The sequence below is a fragment of the Malania oleifera genome, chromosome 5 (genome assembly GCF_029873635.1).
Source record: "Malania oleifera isolate guangnan ecotype guangnan chromosome 5, ASM2987363v1, whole genome shotgun sequence".
NCBI classification, from domain to species: Eukaryota; Viridiplantae; Streptophyta; class Magnoliopsida; order Santalales; family Ximeniaceae; genus Malania; species Malania oleifera.
In genome coordinates this window covers 29,936,989-29,956,006 of record NC_080421.1, presented here as the reverse complement: position 1 = coordinate 29,956,006, position 19,018 = coordinate 29,936,989, and the positions used below count along the sequence as shown (strand labels likewise).

The 19,018-nt window shown below is 37.0% G+C and overlaps 1 protein-coding gene across 4 annotated transcripts in view; it reads left to right on the top strand.

Annotated features, from left to right (window-relative positions):
- LOC131156322 (ATP-dependent DNA helicase Q-like 2) overlaps positions 1-19,018 on the top strand; it is a 141,036-nt gene that overhangs the window by 79,794 nt on the left and 42,224 nt on the right. For all 4 annotated transcript variants that reach the window (XM_058109912.1, XM_058109914.1, XM_058109913.1 and 1 more), the window contains 3 exons: positions 540-592; positions 665-742; positions 827-892. In XM_058109912.1, the coding sequence (XP_057965895.1) occupies positions 540-592; positions 665-742; positions 827-892 (197 nt within the window). The remainder of the gene's footprint in view (positions 1-539; positions 593-664; positions 743-826; positions 893-19,018) is intronic.

The window sequence follows — 19,018 nt, the reverse complement described above, 5'->3', positions numbered from 1 at the left end:
ATGTCTTTATTGATTTCTTTGCATTAATGTCTTTGTGCTTATTTTGTTTGTAATTTTGTCTGCTGGTACCCTATAATGCTGGTTGTACTTGGCCCACACACCTGGTATTTGCAGATACGTTGTGAGAAACTTAATACAATGAAAGAATTGTGCAAGATACATGACTCAGCTTGATATTTGCAATAAATAATAAATTAACATACAAATGCAGTGAAATATTGTTGTGAGAAACTTAATAATGCATACAGTGAAAGAATTGTGCAAGATACATGACTAAGCTTGATATTTACAATAAATAATAAATTAACATACAAATGCAGTGAAACATTTGTGCTATTTTTTTGGGTTGTCTTTTTTGGTTCTGTAGTGTTGACATCATGCAGCTGTTCTTGTTGAATAAAGAAATAATGTCTATGTTCATGCACTTGCATGCTTGTGTGTGCATGTACCTGCATGTGAGCATGGGCACAAATCCATGTATATATGCATTTAAGTTATCAATGTATGTGTATTTTCTCATAATCCTTTCTTACTTGTAGTCAGGTTCGTCATTCATCACAGCCTAAGTAAATCAATGGAGACATACTACCAGGTTTTTCCTTCTACTTATCCAATTTAATTTCATCTAGAGTATTTTTTCTTTCTGTAACCTTTCTCAATGCAGGAAAGTGGTCGAGCTGGTCGAGATGGACTCCCTTCTGAATGCCTGCTGTACTATAGACCTGGTGATGTTCCTAGACAGGTAAATCTTTCTTCTATTGACATTGTATGTTTATTATAATCATTCATGCTTTTGATAGTTCCTGAATGGCACTTACATGAGCAGAGTTCAATGGTCTTCTATGAGAATTCTGGATTGCAAAATCTCTACGACATAGCACGATATTGCCAGGTATAGTTTTTATTTTTATTATTGGAATGCAAATTACAAATTCCTTTTTGGCAGAGCGTTCATTCAACTATTCAATTTTATCAGCATTACCAGGAAATCTCAGCATCTAGAAGAATTGCAGAAATTTGTTACTTCCTTCAATTATTTGGGAAGGAAGGGTAGAAGAAGTGGGTTAGTAGAGATTATATACAGGTATTCTTGGCTGGAATGTTAAGGGGTTTAGGGATGCAAGTGCAGGGTGGTTAAGGAGGTCATCTTGAGAGCCTCTCCTGATGGTGCTGCAAGAAAAAAAGCTTCAATTGGTGGATAGGGTTTTGGTTAGTAGTATCTAGGATTCATGTTTTAAGAGTTGGTAGTTTCTGGTTGAACTGGGTACTTTTATATGGGCGCTAATGTTATTAGATACTCAACTGAGAAATGGCAAGGGGAAGGGTTATACAGGGGTTTTCTTAATTAGGATTTGTTTTGGTTTTTTTATTTTTTGTTTCTAGTTTTTTCTTAATTTATTTTTTATTCTTTATTTTTTGGGTCTCGATGATCCTTTGTCCTCCCCTAGCTTTGTAAATTTCTCTTTCCTCATTCTTAATATATTTCTTCTTTTTTTTTTCTATCCAAAAAAAATTATCCTAATCTCTTCAAGTCTCGTAGTGTTAGGTTGGGTCCTATTTTTTGTTTTGAAAAGGTGTGGCTTACTCATTATTCCTTTAAGTCTTCTTGAGGTGAGATGGATTCATGTGATACTGTGATATGATGACCTTTTTTAAGGAGGAGATTAGTGAAGGTGTTTGTTATGGATGGAATAAAATTCTGGGTGTGATGGTTCTAATTTGGTGTTAAGGTTGATCTTTTGATTTGAGGATTTTTATGTTATTGTGGTGATTGGTAAGAGCATGAATTCTATTTTCATTGTTTGTTCCTAAGAAGTATCAGTCCATAAAAGTGGAGGATTCTAAACCTATTAGCTTGACCACTAGTGTTTATGAGGGCATTGCTAAGGTTCTTCCCAATATAGGTTGAGTGAGGTGTCGGATGCTACCATTTCCAGTTCATGGATTTGTTGATGGTGACACATTCTGGATGCTACTTTTGTGGCAAATGAGGTTGGGGATGCTAAAAGGCCAAGTTGAGAACTGTTGTTTTTTGTTGTCATTTTCAAAAAGCTTGTGATGCGATGAATTGGAGATAGAAGGAGTTTTGGTTATAATGCAAAGGCTGGATCATGGGTTGTTTAACATCTACTTCCATTTCTGTGGTTATTATTGGAGAACTTAATATTTGATTCTTGGCTTCTAGGTATTGTATTAGGGGATTCATCTCCTTTTCTTTCTATTCCTGTTGGGAAAGATTTAAGGTTTATTAATGGGCTGAGATGATGATGTAGTTTCTATTTTGCAATTTGTTGATGATACAATGGTTTTTTAAATTTCCATGAAAATATCAAAGTCTGCTGTCAAAATTTGTTCTTTCCACTACCCTCAAAAAAATTGTAGTCAATTTCCATCTTATCGTTTTTTTTTTTTTAAATTTTTTTTCCTTTACCCTTATCCTTTATTGGCAATGGGGCACAATTCAAATCCTAAAGAAATGGAGTTTCCCTCTTCTTCTTCTTCTTCTTCTTCTTCTTCTTCTTCTTCTTCTTTTTCCTTTTTTTCTTTTTCTTTTTTTCTTCTTTTTTTTTCTTTTGCAGTGAATATGTGAGTTTTATCTTTTGATTGGAACGATCGGAGTTGAAATTTCTTCTTTCCATCGCCCTCAAAATCAAATTGGTAGTCAATTTCCATCTTATCTTTTTCTTTTCTTTTTTTCCCCTTCACATTTTTCATTCTTTCTTGGCATTGGGGCACAATTCAAATCTCAAAGAAATGGAGTTTCTCTTTCTTTTTTCCTAGTAAATATCAGAGTTTGTTGCTGTCGCTGCATGCCATCATTGCTGCCGTCGCCGTCACCGTATCTATCGTCGAACACAGCCGCTGAAACAGGACTGTCTTACGGTCCTAACTACAACAGCAGCAGCAACACGTCATTCTCTGCACCAAACGACGGTCGTTGGAGAGTTCTTGCATGCGACATAACTCCTGAGAAACGAAAGGGCTAGGGTTTGTCGCTGTCGCTGCACGCCGTCGTTGCCACCATCACCGTCTTTGTCGTCGAACACATCCGCTGAGGGGACTGTCTTACGCCGTAATAACAACAGCAGCAGCGGCACTTCATTCTCTGCACAGAACGACGGTCGTTGGAGGGTTCTTGCATGCAACACGAAGGAAGGGTTAGGGTTTTTCGCCATTGCTGCACGCCGTAGTTGTCGCCGTCGTCGTCACCATCTCTGTCGCCGAACACAGCTGCTGGGGGGGGGGGGGGGACTGTCATACAGCCGCAACAACAACAGCAGCATCAATTCACTCTCTGCACAGAACGACAGTCACACCGTGTCCGGCCACCAGCACCACCATCTCACAGCAGTAACTAACAAGAGCTGTAATCACCGTAAGCTAGCCACCATCTTCTCTTTCCACGAAAGGTTGGTTTTTTCTTTTTAGATTTTCAATATGAGAAATAGTATAACTGAAGGGCTTAAGCTGATGGAAAGCTAGGGTATGGAAAGGTTTTTGAATCTCGTAGTGGGGGTCTGCTAGGGTTCGGCCATGGAGGCCGCCCCTCTTTTGGCACCACCTTTGGTGGGGGTTTTCGATGCATGTTTTGTTAAAAAATCCTTTGGTCAGGCTATGGCTTCCACACCTAATACATCTTTGGGTTTTAAACTCCCTATGAGACAGCTGGTTGAGATTCATGGTGAACAAGGCTTTGTTTTTTCTGAATATGAGATGGTTAAGGTTGCTAATGATTTTAGGAATGCATTGGTGATTAAATTTACAAGATCAAGACCTTCTATTGATGTTGTACATCGAAACGTGGTGAAAACTTGGTGTTTGTTGGAGGTGCCGATTGTGAGTGTGATGGATGAATTGCATGTGCTGTTGCAGTTGAAAAGTGAACGTGATTTCATGCATGCATGGTCTCAAGAAGGAAGAATTTTGGTAGGGGCAGCATTTCGTCTATTTTGCTGGACAAAGGATTTTGATTTGCAAAAGGAAGTTCCTTTTGCAAATATCCCAATGGATTTTTCTTCCAAGTTTGCCTCTTCATTTGTACCGTTTAGACTACTTGCTAATCTTTGCAACTAGGTTTGGAAGGTATTTGGGTATCGATCATGTAACGTTGAATAAGACCAGGGTGTCAGGGGCTCGGATGTGCGTGGAGGTGGATATATCTGTGGAACTGGTGCAACAATTTCCCATTGTTGTTTCGCCTAATAGAATTATTTGGCAACAAGTCAAGTACGAAAAGCCTGGGTTCTATTGTTCTAAATGTCACAAGTAGGGACATACTTTGCCAGTTTGTAGGGTGGGAGTGCGCTATTTTGATGGGAAGATGGAGGAGAAAATGGATAAATCTGTATTGGCCCTTAAAAAATTATGGTTGGAGAAATAGAGCGTCGAAGGGAAAGAAGTGAGTCTTTCGGATCCGGTTCCGCATATAGAATCTCTTATGGCGAATACAGAGTACGAACCAGGAGGGGCTTCGGGTTCAAATGGAGTTCAACAAAGGCTAGCGGATCCTGTTGTTAAGGAGTTGCGGGAGGCGGTGAATCAAGAGCTTGACTCTAATGATTTGGAGGATGAGGAAATATGTGGGGAGATTGAATGTGAAGCTGATCCGCGGGGTGCTGTCGCTGCTTATCAAACTATCTCTTCAGAGAGTTGCTTGTGATACCATGAATGATTATCATGCCAAAAATACGATTGCTGATATGCTGAGTAAAGGCCCAGTTATGGAAGTGGAAGATGGTTGGTGTGATATTGTATCAGAAGTTTTGGCTCTTGAAGGTGAGGGAGTGATGGTTGATAAAGGAAAATTAAAGTTGAATGAATGTGATTATTCATCGGATAGAGAGGAAACAATAGAAGATAATTTGATGAAAATAAAAAATTATGAGACGGATGCTGGAGTTTTAAGGTCTTCAAAGAAAAAGAATTATGGGAAGATGGGGAGTTGTGCTTATTGAGACACATGGGTTGTAACCCCTTCCTTAAAAAAATTCCTTATGATTGACACCATTTTAGTGTGGAACATACGAGGGTTGGGTCATTCTCGAAGTCGTCTGAAAGCTATTATTCGGAAGTTTCATGTTGCAATGGTAGCTATTCTTGAACCTTTTCATAATTCTGTTGTTATGCCGAGGTTAGCTTCTTTTTTTAGGTTTTCAAAAATTCTGTTGCAATGAGGATTCAGGAGGGAAAGTCTAAATCTTGTGGAAGGAAAATTATCATGTGGAGATTATTCACTCTTCGGACCAAGCCTTGTTGGGTTGGGTCAATTTTCATGCCAGAAAAATTTTGGTTTCTTTTGTCTATGCTAAGGTTTTTCATTTGTAGCGACGTTTTCTTTGGGAGGATCTTCATAATTTATGTGATGGGGAGTCTCCATAGTTAGTGGTTGGAGATTTTAATGCCATCCGTAGTGATACTGAACGTATTGGGGGTAATCAATGTCCGTTGGTGGTGATGTCGGAATTTAATAATTTTCTGAATTATTTTGGTCTTCTTGAGATGAGATTTCAGGGTCGCAATATGTCTTGGTGCAATGGGCATAGAGGGAGGTCTCGTAGTTGGGCGAGACTTGATCGTGCTCTGGTTAATGTTGCTTTTGAGAGTTTATTTCATTCGGCATATAGAAAAAATATTTGCTTAGGAAGTCTTTTGATCATTGTCTGATGGTGGTTCATTTGTGGGTTCCTCGGGTACCATATGGTCCATCTCCTTTAAATTCTAAAATATGTGGGTTTCTCACAATTCTTTTATGGGCTGTGTGGAGGAGGTGTGGAAGCTGTCGGAAAATTCAAGTGGTTTATTTAAACTAGTGGCAAAGCTTAAAAAGCTGAAAAATGTGTTAATGACTTGGAATAAACAGACCTTCGGTTGGGTAAATCTTAATATTCAGGCTCTTGAAGAAAAGTTGGAGATTCTTGAGTTCCAACTATAGGCTTAGTTTGATCCACATGTTGAGGCTCAGTTTTTGAGTACCAAAATGGAGTTGGCGGAGTGGGAGGCTAGAGAAGAAGCTTGTTGAGCACAAAAAGCTAAGAAGAAGTGGCTTCTTGGAGGGGATCAAAACTCAAGGTTTTTTCATGCTTCTGTTAAACAGAGATGGAAGAAATCTATGGTGACTAGTATGCAATTGGCAGATGACTCTAATTTGTCTTATCTGGAGGAAATTCATCAAGGAGCTCTTAATTACTTCCATAATTTTCTGACGGAGGAGCAAGCGGTTATTCATGCGGATTTGGATCCTTTTATTTAGCCAATTTTAACTAGAGAGGAAAATCCCATGCTCAGTGTAGATCCTACGGTTGAGGAAGTTCGTATTGCGGTTTTCTCTATTCCGAAGTATGGTTCCCCTGGTCCTGATGGATTTGGGTCCGGTTTCTATATGGCTTGTTGGGATATTATAAAAGATGAAGTTGTTGAAGCGGCGACGGATTTTTTTAGGGGAACGGCACTTCCCAGGTTCTATTTGTCTTCTTTTATTGTGTTGATTCCTAAAGTGTTGGATCCAAAGAGTTTTCATAAGTTTAGACCTATAATTTTGTGTTTTGTGTATAAAATTTTTTCAAAGATTTGAGTGGCTCGGTTGACAAGGGTGTTGCATAAGATGATATCTCAGGAACAAGGAGCTTTTATTTCAGGGCGTAGTATTTTTGAAAATATTACTTTGGCATAGGGGATGGTGCATTCGATCTACAGGAAAAATCAGGGTGGCAATGTAATGCTCAAGATTGATATGGTCAAGGTTTATGATCGAGTTAATTGGCGTTTTTGCAAGACTGGAAATTGCAGAACAATGGAAGTTTCCCTGTTGCAGGTTGCTGGTGTGTGGGCACGTGGGCCACCAGCAAGGCACCTCTGGTGATGAAACTTTGGTTGAGGGGAAATCAAGGGATGAGGAGTTTAGTGGTGGTGGCAGTGTGTTAAAAAAATCACCAAAAGCAAGGGGATTCAAGGTGGCCGATGGCTGGGATTCTTTTGGCCAGCACCTGAGGCTGTTCCGGTGATCATAAGGCAATGAAATTTTAGGGCGTTGGGGTTTTCTGTGTTTGACGGTGTGAGTGGTGTTGCAGGATTGTTGCTGGAAGTGCTGTTCGAGATTTGAGGACACCACTGGAATTTATGAAAACGTTCAGATACTGCAGAACTGCTTTTCGGTTTTCTTTTTCTTTTTTTTACACTGAAATTTCAGAACAGAGATGATAAAATGAGATGAGAAACTAACAGAGAGGGAGAGTGATCAGTCGAGAGAATGGAAGAAGAACAGATGGCAGAACAGAGATGGGGAAGAAGGGAATAAGAAGGAAGAAGAAGATAGGAGGAGGAGGAGGAAGAAGAAAAGAGAAGAAGAATGAAGGGTAAATGGGGGATTGAAGTGGCAGAATAGAGATTGATATTGGGCTCGACAACAAATGATGCTGGGGGAGCAACAAGGTTCTGCAGCCATGGAGAAATTAGAAGAGATAGAAGAGAGGAAGGAAAGGGAAGGGTGGAGAGAGGAGATACCAGGGGGGAACTCACATTCAATTCCGATTCAAAGTCATCAATAATTAACAACATCATGGCTTTCACACACTATTTATAAGAAAGCCTCTAAACACATGAAATTACACACATAGCCCTAAAATTACATTGCATTACAAACATACCCCTACTTTATCGAAATATTACAAACAAGCCCCCAAAATACACATAATATCATACTACTTAAACTAAATACATAATAAACTACTAATTAAACCCAGCATTCCCTTAACCCAATTCTTCTTAATTATTCCCCAACATGGCTCTTCCCAAGGTCTTGCTTCTTGTCCTACATCACAACCTCTTTCCCATAAAACTCAAGCATTCTGCTCCAACCAAATTGCCACAAAACTGCAACAATCGCACCTCCATAGCCAAACTATCTTTACACCTCCCATAATTTGAAAATGATACAGGCAAAAAATCCTCCATCAACTCTGGATACACCCAACTCTCTCCAAATAAGCAAAAAATATTATTTCACATCATCCATGAGAAGGAGCAATGGACCAGTGAAAGACAGATTCTGAACTTTCAAAAACAAGGAGAGAAAACATCTGGAGGTAAAGCCTTGAAAAGTCCCTTACCCTGCAACAGACTGTTTGTGTTAACTCTATTAAAAACAACCACCCAAATAAAAGCCCTAATGTTTGAGGGGACTTTAACCTTCTTGGCAGAACTATGAAGTGGGGGGGGGGGGGGGGGGGGGGTTGCTTTTATTGGTGTGCTGCCCTGAAGAATCAAGAATCCACGAATGATTGCCCCTCCTATCGGAATGAAGACTACTCTCCAACAAACTTAATAACAAGCTGATCTCCAACCCCTTCCTATCATTAAGAGCCATACAAAAGAAATATCCTAGGAGAAATTTTCCCCATTTGAAACAAAGAATGAAGAATTAGATTCATTTTGTAAAGAGGATAGTTTATAGAAAGAAGGAAAAGATGTGCAAAGTGAACTCCCCATCCAGATGTCTTCCCAAAACTGAATGTTTTACTCATTTCCCAAAACAAAATTAGTCTAAGGAATAAAAAAGAAGATATAACTGTGAAACTCGGTTCTAAGGACATTCACAAGAACATCTCAGCCCAAAATTAGCATCCCACCCATTACCCTGCATACCAAATTTACTTTTGATAACTTTATGCCAATGGGTAGACTCCTGAAAGGGAAAAAGCCACAACCATATATTCATTAAAGCAATGTTCTCGGACCCTGACTTGCCAATACACAAGCCCCCCTCTTTTTTAGAACTACAAACAACCTCCCAACTATTTTTCTCCCCCACCCTTGACCAAAGAAAATCTCTCTTACTGGCTATCCTCATAAGAATTCTAAAAATAGACAAGAAATAAAAAGGAATACTAGCAACGCAAGCCTGAATGACGGTAATACGCCCCCCATTCCTCCCATGCAACCTCTTAGACACCTTCTCCCAAACATAGGATCCCAAAACCAAACCATCCTTGGTTGCTGCTTAGGGGAAGGGTCATAGTGTATGTAGGTTGCATAGGGCCATTTATGTTAAGCAGTCTCCTCGAGTCTTGTTTTACAAATTTATTATGATGGGCGCTGCATATGGTTTTATCTAGTGGTACTTTGATCTTTGGTCTTTGTCCTGAAAAAAGAGACAGGTGCAGTACTTATGGTAGTTTATATTGATGTTATTACCATAATATAGTGACCTAGGTGGTTGTAGATGTCAGCCATTAGCTTCACGCCAAATTTCAAATCATGGACTTGCATAGTTTCATTACTTTCTTGGGATTGAGATTGTATTATGTAAGAAAGGGTTGAACATGTAAAGAAAAAAAAAGGGGGGCAGCCCAGTGCACAAACCAATTGATACTCTTATGGATCCCAATGTGAAGTTCTCTAGAGGTGTTGGACCAATTTTGATTACAAATTTCAGTTCAAGCAGTTGGTTTACACGTAGAGCTACTTTACTATCTCTGGAGATGATGAGTCATGTTCTGTGGGGTTTGTGAGTCAATAAATAGAGAATCCCAAGCTGCCATACTAGGATGATTTGTGAAGGATTTTTTAGTATCTCAATAGCTCTTTCAGCAAAGTTTGCCGTGCAAATGTAATATCAAGTATTAGATTGTTGGATGCATGGTTACTTAGAGAGAGGTGCTTGACTGTGTTATGAATATGGGAATGGGGTATGCTACTTAAGAGCCATGAGATCGAGAGAGATTTTTTTTTTTTGGGGGGGGGACTAAGGCTTAGTTGGGTATGCCATTTTGGATCATTGTACACATGAACCACTTATTGGATATGCTATGTCAGATCCTGGTATGTTTTGATTTATTTACTTAAGATAAAGATAGAATACAGAAAAATATAATTGCGTCATGGTTTGTAGTTAAGCGAAGTATATTTTTATACAATATCACTTTTTATTTCAACTGTTTGAGGAGTAATTGAAGAGGATAAAATAGTATGTATAGAACTAACTGTCATAAAAAAACTTTGTTTACAATTTTTTTTCTCTTTTTTACAAAATTTCAATGAGAGAAATATAGCTGCACAGCCTGCACTACTATTATTGTTATTCTATGAAATTATATAAATTTTAAATGAAAATTGACAATTAAATAGTAAATTTATTTCTTTATTGTAAATTCGTGTGTTAAATTTTTTTTTTTTGATGAAGTGGGACTCTTTAAATATACAAAAAATTGAAATTCATAGTTAGCAGCTGAACTCAAATAAAATTTTCAGTCAGTCAAGCACTCTTCTCCCTCTTTCTGCAGGCTTCATAGCAGCAGTAAGCCCTCTTTTCTTTATTATCGCAGGCTTCACAGCAACAGGAAGCCATCATTTCTCTCTCATTACAGGCTTTGCAGCAGCCAGAAGTCCTCTTCTCTCTCTTATCACAGGCCTCAGGAGGCCTTCTCTTTCTCGATGGCTGGCTTCAGAACAGCTGTGAATTCTTTCATATGATTTTTGAAACTTCTGAATATTTTCGTATTATTTTTTTATGTGAAAATGATTAAGAGATCTGGGTCAGCACTTTTGGGATTCGCATCCCAACCTCCATCAATTGAGGATGCTATTAACTCATGAATTGGTGCAAGCAATCTGGATTGCAGTGCCCCGGGGGGAGCAGCAGCAACCCAGATAACCATGGTTGGATACTGTCAGCTGGCTTGAAGATTTAAGGTCTATTGAAACTGTACATTTTGTGGGAGTTTAGCAAGAAACCTACTGCAATAAAGAGATCTGAAATTGACACTCATTTTTGTTAGAGCTGCTGTGCTGAAGTAGTTTGTGAGGACCTTATTTGTTAAATATATGGATCGGCTACAAGATAACAACAACAACAAAACCAAGTCTTAGTCCCACTAGGTGGGGTTGGCTATATGAATCCTTTTCCGCCAATTTATGCGATCATGGACTATTTCTTTTGATAGATTCAAGGATATTAAATCCTTACTCAAGGATATTAAATCCTTACTCACTATCTCCTCCCAAGTTATTTTAGGTCTACCCCCACCCCTTCTATTGCCCCCCACAGTAACTAAATCACTCTTCCTCAAAGGTGCACTATGTGGCCGACATTGCAAGTGTCCATACCATCTGAATCGTCCCGCCCTTATCTTCTATAGGAGCTACACCTAACTTACCACGAATATATTCCTTCCTTAATTTATCTTTCAATGTTATACCACTTATCCATCTAAGCATTCTCATCTCGGTAACTTTTACGTTTTGGATATTATGTCTCTTCCTCGCCCAACATTCCGATCCATATAGCATTGTTGGTCTTATAGTTGTCCTATAAAACTTCCCTTTCAATTTTAAGGGTATTCTACGATCACAGAGCACACTTGAAGCACTTCTCCATTTTACCCAACCTGCTTTAACTCTATGCATTACATCATCTTCAATTTCTTCTTCAGCATGCATAATAGATCCAAGGTATCAAAATCTACAAGTGTTATTTATTTCTTCATCATCAAGTTTAACTTTGTCCCCAATATTCCTCCTATAATTACTAAAAATTACATTTCATATATTCTGTCTTATTTCTACTTATTCTAAAGCCTCTAGATTCCAAAACTTCTCTCCATAATTCTAACTCAGCCTCTACTCCATCCCTAGTTTCATCAATTAATACAATATCATCTGCAAACAACATACACCATGGAACCTCTTTTTGAATACTCTCGGTCAATTGGTCCATCACTAAAGCAAAAAGATAAGGACTCAAAGTAGATCCTTGATGCACACGTATGGTGATTGAAAATTCTCTAGTTTCTCCATCTATAGTCCTTACACTAGTCATTACTCCATCGTACATATCCTTAATGACATTGGTATACCTACTACATACACCTTTTTTTTTCTAAAACCCACCATAGAACTTCCCTAGGTATCCTATCATATGCTTTCTCAAGGTCAATAAAAATCATATGCAAGTCTCTCTTTTTTCCCCTATACTTTTCCATTAATCTTCTTAAAAGATAAATAACTTCTGTGGTAGATCTCTCAGGCATAAAACCAAATTGATTTTCTGAGAACTTCATTTCTAACCTTAACCTTTGTTTAACTACCCTTTCCCATAGTTTCATCGTATGACTTATAAGTTTAATTCTACGATAGTTATTACAATTTTGAATATCTCCTTTATTTTTGTATATATGTACTAAAGTGCTTTTCCTCCTTTCATCTGGCATTTTCTTAGTTTTTACAATTGCATTAAATAAATTAGTTAACCATATAATTCCGTTATCACCTAAGCATTTCCAAACTTCAATTGGGATGTTATTTGGTCCCATAGTTTTCCCATTTTTCATCTTTTTTAGTGCGAACTTAACTTCGTTAACTCTAATTTTGCGAATAAATCTCATATTTTTAGTCTTTTCCTTATTTGACAATTCTAAACAACTTACTAAAGTAACTTCGCCATCTTTCTTTAATGTCTTCGTCCTTAACCAAGACAATATCATCCTCACTTTTTATACATTTTACATTTCCTAATTCCTTACTCTTCCTTTCTCTAACTTTAGCAAGTTTAAATATATCTCTTTCCCCTTCTTTTGTACCTAATTTACCATACAAACCATTAAATGATCTATATTTAACTTCACTAACGGTCTTTTTTGCATCTCTTCTTGCCTCCTTATATTTTTCAAAGTTATCTCTGTTTCTACATTTTTGCCTCGTTTTATACCAAATTCTTTTTGTCTTTATGATTTTTCATACATCTTTATCCCACCATCAACTCTCTTTGTTATTCGAGAATCTTCCCTTTGATTCACCGAAAATATCTTTTGCTATCTTTTTAATAGAGTTAGCTAATCTATTCCAAAGAGTATTTGTATATATCCCATCCTCTATGGTCCAATCCCCATCTTTAATCATTTTATCTTTAAATTTTATTGTATTTTCTCCTTTTAGGTTCCACCATCTAGTTCTCTTACACTGATTTATTTTATCCTTCTTTTTCCATTTTTTAATACATATATCTAACACTAAGACTCTATGTTGTGTGGTTAGGCTTTCACCTGGAATAACTTTACAATCCTTGCATGATAAATGATCCATCCTCCTAGTTTAAAAAAAAAAGAAAATCTATTTGACTTCTTTTTTGTCCACTTTTAAAGGTTATTAAGTGTTCTTATCTCTTCTTAAAGCAAGTATTCATTATACTAAAATCGTATGACATAGAGAAATCTAAGATCATCTCCCCAGACTCTTTTTTGTCTCCATATCCATATCCTCTATATATCCTCTCATAATTTTTATTATCTTTTCCAATGTGTCCATTCAGATGTCCTCCTATAAATATTTTCTTAGTCCCTAGTATGTCTTGTATAATACTATCCATATCTTTCGAAAATTGTCTCTTAAGATTTTCTGCTAAGCCAACTTGAGGAGCATAAGTACTAATAATATTTATTATCTCGTCCTAATACGATTTTATTTTTATAATTCTATCCCCTACTCTAGTTACATCCACAACTCTATCTTTTAAGTTTTTTTCTATAATAATGCCTACACCATTCTTATGTTTTTTTTTTTTTTTTCTGGATTTATGAATTTTTCTAGCTTTTTCCCCCACTCACTTAGTTTCTTGAAGGCAACGTATATTAATTCTTCTTCTGATTATTGCATCCACAAGTTCCATGCTTTTACCCGTAAGTGTCCCTATATTCCAAGTTGCTAATCTAAGCCTAGTTTCCTGAACTAACATCTTTACCTGCCCACGTCTAGAATGATGCAGGAACCCTTGCATATTTGACACCGTACCCAAGCGCCAACACGGCGCGTTGCTTCGGGGCGACAACCTAGCCCACCCTCACACAATTTTCGCCACACCCGGGTGGTTCAAGTGCAACGCGTCGCTCGTAGGGGACGCCCTAACAAATATTCAGTAAGGATTCATATCATAGTGATCTGACAAATTTTGTGCTAGCTATCAGCTACCTAACGCAACCCTCCTCCTTTACCCGGGCTCTGGACCGGTTGTGTGTGAAAAAATTAGGACATTAAGTGCATCACAAGCAGAGTTATGGATCAGCTACTCGATGTTTGATAAAATATTACAATTCGTGCTGAATGCTGAATGCAATTCTGAATCTGTGAACTGGGTCCTGAATATAATTAGAGCCAGTTTCTCAATATGAATGCTGAATTATTTTAGTTGTTTGGTAATTAACCTTTGAGTATATGTATTTTTCCGGTTTTAATCCTTTAAACTATCGAGGGAAAATTTGTTTGTTAAAACTAGGAAACATTTTTTTAGATCATTTTTTTATATATATAAAAAATAATGTGTAACATAAAAACATTAATTGAAAATATTTTCTAACGTAAATGATTGAAAACATAAAACATTACTTATTCTGAAACGTAATGAGAAATTATTTTTTCTATATAACACTTCAACTAAATACTTGCTTTTCCTCCATTTTTTTTTTTCACCTTTCTTTTGCAAAAATCTCAATTTTCTAATTTCCGTCAATGGATTTAACATTTTGATCCTTTATATATACAAAGAAAAATCTTTGTAAATCCCCACAAAGGAAGTGGGAAAGTTAAAAATCTATTGCATTCATGTCCTCTTTCTGCTGTGGGCTTGGATTCACCGGAGAGCAGAGTTCATATTAATGTTCAAAAGAATATTTAAGTCTTTCCAAAATTGAAAACCACACTAGTCGGAGATAATTCAAGCAAGATAGGCCTTCTCAAACCATATTTTGAGATCTTGTGTAGCAGTAGATAAACCAAAGCATAACTAGCAAAAAAATAAAAAAGAAAAAATAATTAAACTAGAACGTAAATGAAAAGGATGGAAGAGAAGGACAAGAGGGGAAAGGACATGCCGATGTCAGAGGAGCAAGGAGAATTTTGAAAGAAGAGAGACAACACTAAAGGTGCTTGTTCAGCAATGGTGAGACCAGAGAGGTGAGAGCTTTGAGAGATAGGGCGTGAGTCGTTTGGGTGATCTTGGGAGGAGAGCTGAGGTTGTGTAATTTGTGTTATTCGTTAGGGGCAAAAAGGTCAAAAAAGCTTCTAATTTGTGCTCTTACTGAATTAGCACCAGGGTAAGAACTCAACCTCTATTTAGAGGCCATTAAGCGCAAAAAATGACCACTTAGTTAGGACATAGGAAATGCTTTCATGCAGGCTTTGTTTAAGCTAACTTTGTCAAGTTGTTGTAGCAAGCTGGGGTTAGGTGATATTTATACAGCCCTAGCTTGAGTGGGATTGTTTTAAAGGAATATATTTTTTATAGCAAAAGAAAATTATGTAAATGGAAAAGAATTTACAGGAGGGACAATGAGATATCTCCCCAAAGAAAACCTGGAGCAAATCAGAAGAAAAAAAACAACTAAAACCTATAGAAAAAGGGGGAAACTCAATAAGCCAGTGAATGTCTCCAATCTCTTTGAATCTCCTAGAAATTATTTCCTCTGAAAAAAAAAAAAAAAACAAAATCCAGCACACCACAATTATGCTAAATGCTGAATCTTATCCCAAACCTACTCCCAAAATATTTTTTTTCCCAAAGAATATTCGTGCATGCGTTCCATCCATATCCCCCACAAAGCTGTAAATAAACCACACCTCCATAAGGCTTCCCTATCCATCCTTCTGCCAAACCCTGTTAAAGAAAGTCCTCCACCAATAAGGGTTATGTTATTGTTGAGATTTTTGGTAAAGTGAAAGACCTAACCCAACACAATGGTTGGTCTCTCCCTCTATTTATGATACATATCAATTACATTCTAATGACCATAATACCCTTACCAACTCTCACTTATCAACATATCACTAACACACTAATAATGCTAATGACTGAAATAACCATTAACACTCTCTCTTAAGCCAGAGCATGGATATCATATGTTCCTTGCTTGTTATAAATAAATTTAACATGAGCACCCCCAAACCTTTGGTAAACAATTCAGTGAGCTACATATCAGACCTAACATAAGTGGTGTAATGAGATTCTGCACAAGTTTCTGACGAACAAAGTGACAATCAAATTCAATGTATTTTATTGGCTCATGGAAGACCGGGTTGGTGGCAATACGAAGAGCAGCTTGATTATCACTCATCAAATCCATAGATTGAGAATGTTGAAAACACAATTATTCCATCATGTTTTAAACCAAACAAGCTCACATGTAGTGTGAGCCATGACCCTATACTCTGATTCAGCACTTGATCTGGCCATTGCAGTTTGTTTTTTACTCATCCAAGAAACCAAATCACCACCAACAAAGATATAATATTTGATTTTGGATCTTTTATCTAAAGGTATCTAGCCCAATCTGCATCAATATATCCTTGAACATAAGTATGACCCATCTCAATATAAGAGACCTCTCCCAAGTGCACCTTTGAGATATCTCAAAATGCGAATTATTGCGTCCCAATGACATTCCCGAAGAATCTAGAAATTGACTTACAAACACTTTTGTGAAAGATATGTTGGACCGAGTGATTGTGAGATAGTTCGACTTTCCGACAAGTTCAACTTTCCAACAAGTCTCTAGTATCATCCTAGGTTAGGCAAATTATCCATATCTAACACTAACTTGCTGTTAGGATCCATGGGTGTTTCAACTAGTTTTGATCCCAACAACCCAGTCTCATCCCAAAGATCAAGAATTTGCTTCCTTTGTGAAAAAATAGTTCTCATAAGAGATATGAATACTTCTATACCCAAGAAGTATTTCAATGGACACAAATCTTTGGTTTGAAATTTTGTCTGTGGAAAATGTTTTAGGCATTGGTACCATGTTGAGATTTTTAGTAAAATGAAAGACCTAAGACAATGATATGTCTCTCCCTCTATTTATAGTACATACCCGAATCAACTCTTATGGCCATAAAACTCTTACTCTCACTTATTAACATAACACCAACATTATTAATAATATTAAATGACTAAATAACTGTGAACAATTATAAAGTAATATGTTATTTTAGTAATTAGTTGTGTGTTGGGATTATATGTGTCCTCTTAATCTTTTTATTTTTGATATAAAGAGGGCTGACCTTGAGATGTATGCATCCCCAAGGCTGCTGACTGCTGTTTTCTCCCTTTCGCCGCTTTGTTTTTCTCCTCCCTTGTTCCCTCCTTTCCTATCTCTATGTGTTGTATTTTCTTCATCAAATATTGAATTTATTTTTATATTGTAACAATATGCATATAGAAAATTTTATATGCATCTACATTTAACAATTTTAAATAAGTTTAAATAATTCAAAATATTTTTTAAATATAACTAGACAGGCTTGGGCATCTTACATTCTGGCATGACCCAAATATCATGTTATCCTTTCCTAGTGCAACTCTAATTGGCTAATGTTATGTCTAACATAGAGATATGCAAGTGCTTATGTTCATGCTTGCACAAGCTATGTGTTCATGCACAAAATAAATCATAAAATATGAGATTTCAAGTTAGAATTTTTCTATTTATTATCAAATAGGAATAAAAAGTGCAAAAAGACCTTTTAATATGAATACGCCGACAAATTTGATGGTTAACCAATAGCTGGGGGCTTTTGTCATTAATTTTATAAAGTGGTCTGTAAATACAGGATGTGTAGTGCCATTTTTTTAAAACTTAACAGTATGGGTGGATTTTACCCATAAATTTATTAGTGATAGAATGATGTCAGCTAAGACTAGGATTTGCAGAGTTTGTTCCTTTTAACTGATGGTATAGGCTAGGGTTTTAATGGAGGAAAATTTTGGAGTTAAACAAACTAGTTATCACATGAAGAAATCATAGTCTCTAAGAAGAGATTTTGAGGGGTGATTATTTATTTTGAAATCCTGGTTGCTAAGCAGAATGCTTCAGATGGGAATAAAAGTGAGAGATCTTGTTGTAAAGAAATGCAGAAATCAATGGAGATATGAAGAATTGGGGTTATGTGACTGAGAGGGAGAGTGCTGCTGATAATGCAGGAATCAATTGTGGAACGAGGGTATGTTACAGATTCATCCAATTTAACTTGGGATATTTCTTATGTGCCTCCAATACCTCTTGATGGTTGGAAGTTATTCTTATTTTTATTTTTTCCAAAAAAGAACTGTTATAAAGCTTGAGATTGAGCAGAGAAGAAAAGAAGAAAAGAAAAAGAAAGAAAAAGAAGAAGAAGTGGCAGTTTTCCTGGAGCCTTACATAATGGTCAAGGTCTGCATACACTTGCCTAACTGATCCACATATTTCACAGAAGGAGTACCTTCTTCAACACAGCATCCCTCTTAAAATAGTAGTCAAATTCAATGTGCTTTGTTCTCTCATGAAATACTAGATTGCTGGTGAAATAAATGGCAGCTTGATTAGCACAAACATATCCATTGGTTTCATCACCAAAAATCCCATCCCTAACATAAGAGACAGCCACAAAAGGTCACTCAAAATATGAGCCATAGCTCGTTATTCTGCCTCAACACTAGATCTTGCTACAGTAGTTTGTTTTACGCTACTCTAGGTGGCAAGATTACCTCCCACAAATGTACGAAAGCCGGTGGTCAATCATCACAAAGCCAGCCTAATTTGCATCAAAGCGTCCCATGCTCTCACATTTTTTAGCTATATTTCAAGCCTTTGTCAGGAAAGCCTTTGAGATACTTCAAAATCCTACTAACAACTTCCTAATGTGGTTATTTGGGATTTTCGATAAATTGACTCACCTACTCCATTGCCAAAGACTCGTCAAGTCTAGTGACGGTTAGGTAGGTCAACTTGCCAAGCAACTGCCAATATCAACGTTTGTCTTGAAAGTCCAGTCCAACATCCCTATACACCTTCATGTTAAGACCCATAGGAGTATCCACTTGTTTAGCATCCAACAAGCCAATCTCACTTAGCAAGTCCAAGGTATATTTTTGCTGAGATCTCCTTTCATACACTGTACAATCTCAATACCAAGAAAGTAAAAGGAGTAACCAACTACTTGATTTGAAATTTTGCTTGAAGCCACTACTCAACATTAACAATCCAGCTCTTGTCATTGTCAG